The sequence below is a fragment of the Malaya genurostris genome, chromosome 2 (assembly GCF_030247185.1).
Source record: "Malaya genurostris strain Urasoe2022 chromosome 2, Malgen_1.1, whole genome shotgun sequence".
In the NCBI taxonomy this organism is placed as follows: domain Eukaryota; kingdom Metazoa; phylum Arthropoda; class Insecta; order Diptera; family Culicidae; genus Malaya; species Malaya genurostris.
The window spans coordinates 92147457-92161305 of NC_080571.1; the positions used below are offsets into that span (position 1 = coordinate 92147457).

Here is a 13849-nt window from a genome sequence, read left to right on the forward strand (position 1 = left end):
TTCCACACAATACGATGTTATTGTCTAAACAGACGGCGTTTACGGTTTGCAAACGTACCTACGACAAACAAGACATGCACTTGTCTAAAGATTTTGCATCACAAAATATTTTAGGAACACATTTCCATTTTTTCCGTAGAAAAGATATCAACAGCGATCTTCGGTGTATTGTTTTTAACGTACGAGAGGTAAATTTTAATTCGGATTCTCAAATTATGGACCAAATGGACATATCCATCAAACTGTTAGACACACAAAAGCTGGTAGCATTCGGGTTTGTCACGAAGTATGTCTGCAGTTGACTTGCACTTAACACAGTGGATGCGCAGCAAACCTGAGGTTAAAAAAACATCGATGATCATACAGCGTGAAGTCGCACCTATGCTTTTTAAAAAGCATCTTAGACTTTATATCGAAATGATAGCGAACACACCTACTAAGAGGTCGTCATTTCTATTGGTATCGTTTAGTGGCTTCAACTTTCACGGCAGCGAGCTTCGTGGATTACATGATTTTTTTTTTAAAAAAGTCCGCTTACAAGTTCACCTGTAAGTATCGTTGTGAATAATTATTGCAATTACAGCTCGACGCCTTCCAGCGAAACGCGCAAACAGCTAGAACAGAACATTTGAAGGTCAAGATCGACAAACTCTCGATAAAACGAACGTACGCGGAACTGCGGTACTCATCTCAACCATTTGACCAAACCGATGCGCGTTTGGTCGGTCAGTACTCAATGATTGAAAACATTCAAACATTACCCGAAGATCATTTGTAATCTCCTATGCCCACAAACCTTCCACAGACGTTATTCGCCGAAGAAGTAATTCTGTAGTTCAACACCATCACCACCACCATCGTCAATCGTACAATCGGCAACAATCGGGCAGCACACAGCGATGATCCAACGAAAATCAAACTTTGCACATAGATCTCGCGCCCCGTGAGCCATTCGCTAAGCCACGACGCGCGCGCGACGCCACTCGGAGCCACTACAGCCAAGACGCGCTACGTGCTACCGGCAACGAGAGATACTTGGGTTGCCGAAAACAAAAAAAACACAATTCAAACTAGACATGAGTTAGAACCCAAGATTTCGCACGTTAGCTTCAGTTCCACGCGGGCAACCGGCGACTCGCAACGCATTTCCGAATCGATCTGGTCGTGATTAGTGGGGACCCCTAAGTGAAGTGAATTGTTGGTGATTATTTCGTTGTTTATTTCATTGGTGTGCTAAACAACATCGATATATTTCGGGTGCAACAGTTTTTGGGAAAAGTGATCCGGTTTCTCGGGCAAAAGTGTTACGAAGAAAGTGAATTTGTGGCAAAATGCTTGATCCTTACGCAAACGTGTCGTCGATAGATGCCTTGTGGGATGTCAACGGCAGTTCTTTCGTGAGCGACCGGTGGAATGCCATCCTCGATGTGATTGGTAATTAATCATTTTTGTTTAGATTTGTGCAGTTGAACCGTGACGAATTTGGAAAGGCCGGCGGCCAACCGGTCGGAGTTCAAGTGATATCACTTATTTGGTGGTTAGATAAGATGCGATTAAATCCGTATTAGTGATTTGCGATTTTTTGTTGTTCGGTTGATAGCTCTTCATCTTAGAAACATATAAGTTCCAAAAGATGATCTTCGAACAAAGTTTTAGAGAAACACTCTGCCAACAGGTTTTCATAAGGAAAAACGTGGCCATCATATTTTGTGTTATTTTTTGTCTGTGTGACAAATGTGTTTTAGTTTTTAATGAATAGATTCTATTGTTTGGGAAAAAACACATCGATATCGGTTTGAAACGATGAGTTCTGGATCACTGAACGACGTATTGTTTCTGTGATCGAAGATCCTTTTGATTGCGGTATTACGACGCGGTAATAAGAAAATTTATAGCGGAGTTAATGAAAGATCTTAAATACTAGGGTTTCGACGAGGACAATTCAAGTTGATCGCATAGATTTCATTCCTGTAGATAAACTAAACAACATTGTGTAACAAATTTTTTGTGTTATCATTTTGTAGAAAATAAGCCATTGCAAATGTGCGAACCTTTCTCCATAAAATTACTTGTAATGGAAAGACTTTCCCCACGTTAATATTTTACAGAAAAAAATAACACATCATCAGATTTCACTTACTTCGATTTGGATGAATTTTGGAACATGTCTTCCCCGTACAGCAAACTATTTATTTTGAGCGGGTGGAGAAACCAATTCTGAGACGGATTTTTAAAAATGCTGATGTTTTACAGTGTACACTTTGTTCAAATCGTTGTAACTCGGAAACTGTTACTAGCTAGTGTCTGAGCAGGAGTTGTGACAAATCAAACCACCTAGTAGTATAACGATGCCTTTTTACAACCGGTAATATGAGAAATTGATGCAAGTTACACTTAAGGACCAAATGTACATCAACTTGACTTGTGTTGGTAATTTGTATATTACGTACATATTATTTGGTACGTATGTCATAGATCTATGTATTTATATATACTGTGCCACCAGTTTATCGAAGTAGCTTGAACGATTGAGTTTAAAACTATCTTTTTCAGCAATAATTAACTCTAAAACCAATGTTAAATTTCACCAATGTTTGATGGAAAATTAAATTAGATTCCCTAATAAAAAAATTAGCTACACTGCTTCAATGCATTTGTATTAGATCGCACTACACAAAATAAACGAAACTAAATATTTTCTGTTAAAAAAAGTACTGTTCCAGTAATTCCAGAGTTTCGTCAACATTTGCGATGAACGAAATTGTTTTATTATTTTACGTTTTTCATTTCACCGTATTTAGTGACGTTTAGTACATATTTTAACAATCTTCACCCTGTAATTCCGGAACCATAAGTCGGATACGGGCGAAATTCTGTATTTCAATATGGGACTATAAAACCTTTTATTTTAACCTGAGTTTGTTCAAATCGGTCAAGCCATCGCTGAGAAATGCGAATGAGATCCATTTTGGAACATATAACTATTTCCGGTGCTTCCGGAATCGGAAAAATGACACCCGTTTAGTCGAAACCGATTTGTTTGGTTGTCTACTGATAGGGGACGATGGGGTAAAACGTACCCGCGAGTCATAATGCACCTTTTGCTTTTCTCAAAAGTTACCAATTTTTTTCACTGAAAGTCCGCCATAACAACAAATTACTATAAAATTTAGGTAGCGATGGTTCAATCATATCTGAAAAAAATTATAAAATACCAATTATGTCTCTGTTATAAGTAATTTTTAATGTTCATTCCATAGTAATTTTCTAGGGTGAGGAAGACGATTTTAATTATGTAGCCAGTGAAATTCTTTACCAATTATTCGGGTTTCTAAAATTAGATCTAGTACAGAAGATGTATTTGCAATTTTATAGAAAAATCGTCAAACTTATCGTCTCATATCTTTGGGGGCAAAACGACCCGAACTGTGTGAGGCAAAATGCTCAAGAATTCGCTTACAACAATTATCCATGAGTTATCAATGTAATGAATAATAGTGAACAATCTTCCACCTGGCAAATATTTCGTCAACGAAAAGTCTAAAGCTTTCTTTAAAGAAGAAGAAGAAGCTTTATAAGGGTGCATATGCCCCGTGGTTGTCATGAGCTTTAATCCGTTGTTTTGATGGATGTTTACCCGTTGTTTAAGATCATCCTGCCTCTATGTTCAGATAATCGTCACTTCGCGTAATTTAGAATGTATATTTTTCATGTTTTCCACAATCGGGTGTCATGCCCCGCATATATTTCAATAGACAATTTTTTAGAGTTTTAGAAAATAAGATATTTCATGTATTTTTCAATGTATTCAGTGAGTATTTTTGAGAGATATTGATTACGGAAGATAGTCATGCATGAAACTCTTCCGTGTTATTCTTTATAGTTAAGATCGGGGTATATTTTACCCCATCTACCCCTAATAGCTACCAATTGGAGTAGCTTCGAGGCCAGATTAGAAATAGATTTACGTTTTTTGTTTCACCGCTTTAAATGGTGGTATCAAATTTTTAACACATTTTACCTTATAATTCCGTAATTGAAAGTCAGATCCTGATAAAATTTGGGAGTTTTGTTTGGAACTATAAGACATTTCATTTCACCTAGAATTATCAAAATCGGTCACACCATCACTGAGAAAAGTGAGGAAATAATTTGAAATTTAATTTTTCCACTAATCACCCTGTAATTCCGGAACCGGAAGTTGGATTCAAATAAAATTCAGGAACTTTGTAAGGAGCAATTATACTTTTCATTTGGATCTAAGTTTGTGAGAATCGGTTCAGCCATCTCCGAGAAAAGTGGGTGCAAAAAAAAGTTACATACATACATGATCAATATTGATATATAATATATTTCACGATATCTCTAAAACTAATGAATCGATTAAATGTCAGGTGTTGTTCTTAAGGACAGTGGGTTCTGAGGACAGTGGATGGGTTGTAGATTCTGAATCTCTTTTCGTGACTCCTTCACATCCCTTTGCGTCTGTGTGTTTAGGAACCTTGTTGAGTAGATTTCATTCCGCTCCTTTCCCTTCCTTTTCCGAACACTACCAGGAAATTAAAGCGAATAAAATGGCGGACGTATTGAAACTGACTGTGTTTCACAGAAAAATATGACACTTTATTTTTATCGCGACAACATATATGTTTTTATGTACTAATCGTATCTAAACTAAATTATCTAGACTTCATCACGGTAGCCTTCAAAGTCGAGATATTCGATGAACAAGCATGAGGTGTGTCGTTAAAAGCGCTTCAATTTTCAGCAGTTCTTCAGTCAGAAAAAATACAACAATGAATCTAAATTTCGAAAACACACACCGTTTTCAATAAAATTTAATTTGAAAAGGGAAAACAGTAAAAAAAACCTACGTCTTTAACGTACTGTCCTCAGACCTTAATTTCTATAGCTAGTCTGAAAAGGATAAGTTTTGAGAAAAAAAACTGCATGATTGGTTTTTTCCTTAAAGTTTTATACACAAACATCGATTTTTTCTGAAAAGAAAGAAAATTTCTTCGCTATAGCAGTTAGGAACAACACCTGAAAATTTGGAATTAATCGATCCATTAGATTTCAAGATATCGTGCTTATTGCAAAATAAAAACGTTTTGCGACAGAAGCCGTACAATTTAAAATATTTTATATACAAAGATAATTTTTTTCCACAAACATAACAAGAATGGTTAACGGTTTGTTTTAGTCTTGGTAAGACCTAGAGCCGCCATGAACTGATTTTAAATTTGACCAGTATCTAACAGATAGAATAAATTATATGCGAAGAGACGGGACTCGAGCCCATAGCTAGCTTCTTTCCGGAGAAATCGTTTTGGATATTTAATTAATGTTTTTCATACGCCGGTGCGAGTTCCGTCTCTGTGGTAGCTATTTCGTAGTTTTTCACTACATAGTTGTATTCGCATGTAATTTTTTTCTTTTTCACTCTGTCTTTTTATTTCATCAAAGTAAAATCATTCCTAGAGTAATGGAAAGATTGGGCATCTTTTTTAGAGTCAGAAGGTGTGTAACACTTAAAATTTTTAGACTGCTGTTTTCCGGTATAGAACTACCAAAATAAATTGTTATTGCTATAACCTTTAAATCCTATTCATAGGATCAGTTTTCAAAATTTTAAACGTATTTTTCATCATCGCCTTAAACAAAGGTATACAAATTTGAACTCTCTCCGCCGTAGTTCCTATGGGATCTTATGCCCTTCTACTTGAATCAAAATTTGAGAAAACCAGAGCCACATCACGAAAACCGAAATGAACAGTTTTTTTGTAAGAGCTCTTGTATGGAAAAGTCTATTCGACTTGGTTCGACATAATGGATCTGGTTAAACTATCCCTAAGAAATGGAAGTGAGTTTTGTGATTTTGGAGTGCTTGATAATAATTTTCGGCTGTACTAAACTGTTATTTTGTTGATACTTTTGTTGAGAGTGTGTGTGTCATGTCGTTTTTTATAGATGATTCCATAGTAGAAATGAACATTAGATTAGATTTTATTTATGACGATTTATGACTTTCTCTGCATGTGGAAATTAATGCGTTTTAAGATCAAATTAGGAAACTAGTTTCGTGAAAGAATTGAGTTTTCGGCTGTAGTTTTCTTGTTTATCATTAAAAAAAATGATGTATAGCCAGACGCATATAACCCCTCCCTCTCGAAACTCAAGAAATGATTAGGGGAGACAGGGGTTAGACCGGTTCGATTAATGGATTAACTTTGTAAATGCGCTTAAAGATACCGCGGTAGATATGACTTGAGTAAAAACCCAGTTTTAATGGATGTTTTTTTTTTTTTCAATTTCTTCAAAGTGTCCGGTTCAGCCCCGGTTTCCCCTATATTATGAAAACCACCCCCGAAATTTATCCCTGGGTGCGCGCCTGATAGCGACCCTAGTAATGTCATTTATAATGAAAATGTTAGGACAGTATTGATGAATTCTCCATACAAGTTTGGAATGTCATTACTTTAGTAATTTTTAAAAATGACATTAGTAATTCTCGTGTAAGAGCCACTTATGAGACACTTACAGTACTCGTTTGAAACAATAATTTTGTTGAAAGTGGCTTTACTTGACTTTTTCAATTTTGTGTAAGGCAATTTAAACACCTCTGATTTTGTTTTGAACTTTCCATGTTTTATGATTTTTCAGAAACTTTAAAATATTAACGATTTATTAATTTTATTTGTTTGACGTAAAGCCGCCATAACTAAGTTCAGTTTTTGCAAAGACTGAGCGGAAACATATATTGGAGAAGCCAAATGAATGAAAAACTAACAGAAAAGATGAATTTCTGGAAAAAGATACGCTCAGAGACAGGACTCGAACCTGCGTTTTTATGCATTCCGTGCATACGCGCTACCATTTCGCCACTAGTAGAAACGTACATCGAACATGGTCTACATCCTGGCCGTCACCCGACCGATACCTTCTATCCAATCTTCTCTGTTCATCAAACACTAGTCTTCTCGCTTTATACCTATTTCTCCGATCAAGCATTGAGTAGGAGAGTGTATTTATAATCGCTTGTCACCTTCTTTAAAATATTCATTTGTTCGATCTGGCATCTTTCTTAAAATATTAATATCTTTCTTAAAATATTCATTTTTTCGATCTGGAATCTGTTGAATATTGATCTTAGAAGGTTGACTAATTTGTGATGAAAAACAATCATAACCTTTTAATGGTAGCTTATGTTAAAAGGCGATTTTTTCGTAAAACTTTTCCCAAAAATTATGATTTTTCAAGAGACAACCTACTGTTACTCCAAAAAAAATGATGTGATATGATCAAATTAAATGCTAGGTTAGTGGTTTCTTCAGCGAAGTTGCTCAAAAAAAATTTCTACATTTTTGCTGTAAAATGTTATAATGTTCAACTTCAATGAGGAACGTTAGATTCCAGATAACAATCAAAACATGCAGCACCCTAATGACCTTTCACATGAAAAGATGCACCAGTTGATTCCAAACAGCTTTTGTAAAGACACTTACTACAAAAAAAGTTTAATAGTGAAAATATTTTTCCCGTTTCGGACCACTGTGCAATGATAAGTCCAAAGTCTTACTATCTGACCGAAAGGACGAAAAGACTAATGTAAAATAAAATTCCAAGCTATTTCAATATGTACGCAATTCGAAAAAACCTTGTGATTTTACATCTTATTAGATGTACATAAATGAAGCGTCGCAGTTCACGTAAATTTACGTGAAAGAACATTTGATATTGTGTCTAAATTCTATGATATGAAATTCATTGAAATAAAAAAACGAATACTGACAGCGACCGTCGCGACTTGAGCCGAGAATCATTGGATCGCAAAGTACGTCTGTTAATCGACTGATTCACAGAAACACACATCTGCTTGACTGGTAAAAGGTTTATTTAAATTCATACAGTTGCACCTGCTACCAGAATGCGAGTTACAGTCTAAACCAGTAAAATTGAATCTAATCTAATATGAGATGATTACAAATGAAATTTTCCATCATTTGACAAATTAGGTCTTTATGAATTGCATTGTATAAGAAATTACGTCAACTGTTAAATTTTAAATTTTTTTGGTGTGTACTTCATACGTAAATTAACTTGAATGCTTGTTACATTGTTTCTACGCTTAGCTAAGATACGTTTTTACATCGAATGCAACATGTTTTCCAATTGATTGTGATTAACACATATTCTACATGTGTTTAACACATCTTGCTCAAGTAGAAATTTGTGTGCGGCGTATTTATATGTATATTTATATTATACTTGATTTGAAACATCGTTATTCAATTGATACCTATATGTAAAACAAACAAACATTCATGCGAAATTCATATAGAATCTGGCATCATTAGCATTTCTTATCATTTTTAAGTGAATGTCAAATGAATGTACTAAGAATTCGATTCGAAATTCATAGTTTTTACACATATTCTATAATCTAAGTGGGTTTCATACGAATTTTATGTGTTTTACATATAGTCATAGTTCATTTGTTTTGTACATGATTTCAACGTGTCAATTTTCATCAGTGTAGACATTGCTGACTCAATTACAAAACCTTTATTAATTATGATCAAAACCTAGTGGCATTCGAATTGTTACTTGGCAGTTTCACTGAGTTTCCAAGTTCCTCCTAATCACTAGGGGAACGTGCCACTTGAGCCAATTAGTTCTGAAGTTCCGTTTTTCGAGGCTTTTGACTACTATTTCTGGTGTTTCCGGCACCGGTAACTGGTTTGGTGTATTTAAAAAAAGTAAAATAAAACAGCTAATGAATTTGAATGCATTTTCAAAACCATAGGCTGCCCGTCAGAGAGAACGCGATTCGTGAAGCGTTTCGATGCGATGCACTTTTTCCTCATCGCGTTCACTGTGACAGGTTTGCTTTGATCAAATTTGTAATTTGTTCGCACACATGCGTCTTGACGCTTCGCGTGACGCATGCACTTTGGCAGCAACCTTAGGGTCAATCCGCGCGTGCGAGCTTGTTTCATTCAATTAAAGCAAACATGTCACAGTGATAGCGATGCGATAACAGTGCATGGCATCAACACGCTCAGTCTATGCTAAGTAGTCATTTGCATTCCACAACGTGATGCAAATATGAAGCGTGCATTTCTTCAGATATCCTACCTTCAAGCTCATTTATAACGTAAGCTTGATTTTTTTCATCCGCAACTGAAAACCGTTATCCAAATTAGAAAAAATAAATTGGGAACTTATCATTTTGTCGTGGGACTGTCGAATTGTGCAAAACTTGTTGAAATCAAAGAACCCTCTGGTAAAGCTTGCTGGTACTCGATCGCTGACAACACATTAGTTGTTATCTAGAAAATCTAGAAATTGCGTCATGTTAAATTTCTAAAAACTGATTATCATAGACCTATTTTCATCAAAACTTTTTCATAGCATCCCCGTACAATAATGTTAATAGTGTTGAGTTTGTATCGTGAGAATTTTTAAAATAGAGTTTAAATTTGAAAAGGACAGTAATAGGGGAGTGCTGATTTGAAGTTCCAATTTCCGAGTAGTTTTTCAAGCATTTGAAGGTGTATTTCAGTCAGAATTTGACACGTTGACTATTGATTCCCAAAGCATCAATCGTTGCTGGTTAATTCACATAAACCAATGACTTCACGTATCCCAACAAAAAATAACCGAGTAGCGTCAAATCACATCAATGCGGAGGCCTATTTTACCGGCAAATTTATCTAAATATTGTTGTCAATAAAATGTTCTTTCAATAAGTCGATTGTTTCGGCCGCAGTATGACAAGTGGCACCACCCTGTTGAAACCACATTTCGTCCACATCCATAGCTGGAAGATTTGGCAACAAAAATTCATTGATCATGGTTCTGTATCGATTTCTATTCACGGTAACCGGCGAACGACCAAAATTAGGTTAAAGCCGGGTATAAATAAACGATATAAAAAAATATTCACGGTAACGCGTTGTCCTTTCTCAGTTTAAAAAAAAGGACCGATGATTCTACCAGCTCATAGACAGCAACAAACATTTATGGGATGCATCAATAATCGTTGAACGGTGTGTGGATTATCTTTACTCCAAGTATGGCAATTTTGCTTGTGGACGTATCCATTCAACCAAAAATGCGCCTCATCACTGAAGCGAATTTTGCGCTATAAACAGTGCACTGATTCACTGATATTGAAAATAAATTTCCACGATTTGGAAGCGTTGTTGTGGTGTAAACCTATTTATTCATGTTGATTTGACAAACAATATTGAGTTGAGACGTCACTTAGCACTGTCAAAACAACTTTCAGACAATAGAGTAATTAATAAAAAAAACGCGTATTGTAACAAAATTATTATACTATTCAATACACAAATTTCCCCTACTATGTCAGCAATAAAATGCAACGGATGGGCTGCCGATTCTATTTTTTTCCTTCCTTCTGAATCACCAAAACAGGTACCGAACCTATCCATATGTCTAGACATATTTCTCTAATCAGTCTATAACTATTCTGCTAAATGTCTAGCCAGGTGCTAATTACAGCCTTTCTTCAACTCGTGCGGTGTTAACAAATTTTGCTGGTTTCTGATTGGCAGCACACAAAGCAAAGAAAAACCTAGTACAAAATAAAGCTAGTTAAATATGAAAACATAACTAAATCCCTTCAATGTCATGTACCGCCTTGTTGAAAACAATACTCCTGCAGACCTTTTTGAAGCAACTTTTACTGTCCCGTGCTCAAAAAATTTATACACTCAACGACGAATAGTATTGTCAGACGGCACCTGTTCGTTACGATATTTTTCACGATATGCACGTTGAGTTAGTATAACTAAGCAACTATTTTTTTTCAATGTGCATTTTCAGTATTTCAGCGCGTTCTTTCGGTGTGAAGCGATTCATGGTGAAAAGTGTACTGGATTGACGTTTCCAAAACAGCTGAAGACAAGTCAATCGGTTGTCAAATGTCAAATGTGTACTGGGTTGACGTTTCCAAAACAGCTGATGTAACGTTGCGAGGTATACCTAGGATTTATCGGTATTTAAATTCAAAACAAATATGGTACACGTAACTCTGAGCTAAAGTCAATCGGTTGTCAAATGTCAACGTTATAGAATGTTCTAATACCGTCATACGAAATGGCGCACCTTGTACTCCATTCATGGTGTATTTTTATAACACAAATACATACCGGGCTTCTGAAATTGCGAACCATTTTGCACATTTGAGAATTCGGAATTGTGTTCGTGTATAAATCGGTCTCCAAAATGATTGAATTGAATTGATTTTTCATAAAATTCCATTACATTCTTTCAACATTTAACGGAAAACAAACTGAAATAGTGACACTTACACTACTGTACCCTCTGGAAAAGAACTCAAATCAGCTTACTGCCTTCGATTCGTGCAAATTTATCTGCTATTGTCGTGTATGTAGATGTGGAAAAACACACAAGAAACCAAACAGAACAAAACACCTTCCATGAACACTGTGTACCATTGTGGTTCTTTGGTTTAAATCTTGTCTGCTGTGTAGTCTCACACAGCGAAAAACACCTTACAATCATCGATCTTTCTTACTAATCATTCGTCAGTCCCTGACATATGAGATTTTTGTTTTGTTATCTGGTGTTATTAAGGTAATAATATCCGTGAGGTTGTAACGTGACGTCCGCAGTCTTAATGTAGCACAAGGAATCATCAAGCCATATTAAATTAATTTTATAATGTTCTTTACGACGTAAAACCGTCGTCATGACCTTAACACTCGCGGGGCTTTTTGTTCAGGGTCACAAAAAAATCACCCTTTATACCCCCCATTGGCATTGGCTCCTCGTACACCTTCAATTTTTCGTCATCAAAATCACTTCTCTTGAACCGTTTGAACCACACACAATAATTTCCATATATAGGCTACAGATGCGCTTCATGAAAATTACGCATATCTGATTCCATATTCAGCATAATTTCACATTAAAAGAAAAATAACCGACACTAAAATTTTAATAGGACACTATAAATTTTAAATTCCTGCTCTATATCTGTAGCAACACCTTTCGATTCGAACTTCAAATCTATTTCTTATCGATGGCATAGACTGTCCTAGATATCAAACAAAAAAGAGGGTTAAGAGGGTGCTGCTTCGCCAATTTCATCGAAGGACATTAAATATGGACGAAAAAAAGTTGATGACAACTTCACATCAAAACTAAGGAAGTAAGACAAATCATTGAATTGACCATTTGGTGAGCGAATTATTTCTACCACAAATACTTTTAACGCCATACTGTATTGTCTGAAGTTCAAACTCCAATTGTGTCGATGGTGAAAACAAAAACAAAACTGCTATACTGTCCATAATTGCAGTAAGAATTGGAACGGGACAAACTTTTTTAATTTAGTTTTCTATGGGGTAAAATGTGCAAAAAATTGTGAAAATAAGTACACTAACTTTTCTCATAGATGGCTGAACCGATTTTTACAAACTGAGATTCAAATGAAAGGTATTGAGGTCCCATAAAAAAATCCTGAATATTATTTGGATCCGACTTCCGGTTTGGGAGTTATGGGGTAAAATGTGCAAAAAAAAGAAAATATGTGTTCAAACTTTCCTCATAAAAGGCGCCACCGATTTTAACAAACTTAGGTTCAAATGAAAGGTCCCACAGTGTTATATATGATAGTATGATTGATATGAGAAAGGCATCATTACACCACTAGGTGGATTAAAACAGGTTTTTTTGTTTGTAAAGCGATTTTAAATTTTTAAAGTACATTTTTTCCGTGTAGGACTCGGGAAGGACTTTTTCAATGTTTTTACTAGAAAATTTGACCGATTTTGTGAAAATCACTAGTACAACAATCTTTTGTAGAACTTGGCATTTTTAGACAATAACTGTTTGAAATAAAATTGGTTGAAGATGTTTGTCCTTTTTCAAAAGACAGTCTAGAGCAACTTTGGGAAAAAAAAGTAGGCAAAGTGGCTTTTTGTGAGAAATTATACATATTCAGAAAGTTTCATGCAAATCTGAGAGAGTGTTGCCAACTGCGAATACGATTTGGCACGAAATTCTTCTATAATATGTTAAATTATTGAAATATTAGAGTCGTTTTTTCTCAACTTACGGATTTTTCATGTGCAAGTAGGGGTTGTAATCCTCAATTCCGATCAGTAAATGTATTTTGGCAGACGTAATGAAATACTTCCGAGAATGCTTGTCAAAAAATTTGATTTTACGCGAATTTACAAGCTCTGACACCTGGAATGGGTGAACTAAATCGACCATTTTTTAATTCGTCCCATTCAATTTCTGACTAGGAAAGTAAAGAGCAGGTGAAATTTGTTTGGAAGTTACTGGTACCACTCACGGATGGGTTTAGGTAGCATTCGCCTTTTTCGATAGATTGAAGTTACGAAATAAAATTTGCTTATACATGTCAAATGACCATCCTAATGCAAAAGTAGGTAGTAGTCTCCGTATGCTGCTCGTAAACTTTTTCGTGAGACAAACCTGTGATGATCAATCAGGTTTTTTGCGACTCCTTGGCATGGAACAGCGATTCCTTATGAGTTTTGGCAGCGATGTGCACTGTGATATTGCTAAGGGGGCCGAATTGAATTTGAACATGGTTTTGTTTTCATTTGACCTACATAACCTCTGTAGTGTGAAGATCACTATCAATATCTTTGAGTCGTTTAAAAAAGAAACAGTATAAAAGCATTAGTTTAAAGCATGCGAAATATTAGTGGGAAACAGAATAGTCGAGCTGAGTGCAATTACATTCGCAGTTGTGTTAGAGCGGGTGCGATTTAAATGTCAGAGACATAACTGGATGTCGTGAATACGAAAAAACTGTCAC

At 35.6% G+C, this 13849-nt stretch overlaps 1 protein-coding gene across 2 annotated transcripts in view; it reads left to right on the forward strand.

The window, feature by feature from the left end:
* Window positions 1-902: 902 nt before the first annotated feature.
* LOC131427996 (fatty acid hydroxylase domain-containing protein 2-like) overlaps window positions 903-13849 on the forward strand; it is an 83912-nt gene continuing 70965 nt past the window's right edge. Inside the window, exon 1 of one of the 2 annotated variants that reach the window (XM_058591633.1) lies at window positions 903-1434. In XM_058591633.1, coding sequence (XP_058447616.1) covers window positions 1332-1434 — 103 coding nt within the window. In that variant the 5' untranslated portion in view covers window positions 903-1331. The remainder of the gene's footprint in view (window positions 1435-13849) is intronic. The other variant, XM_058591632.1, reaches the window with a different exon arrangement.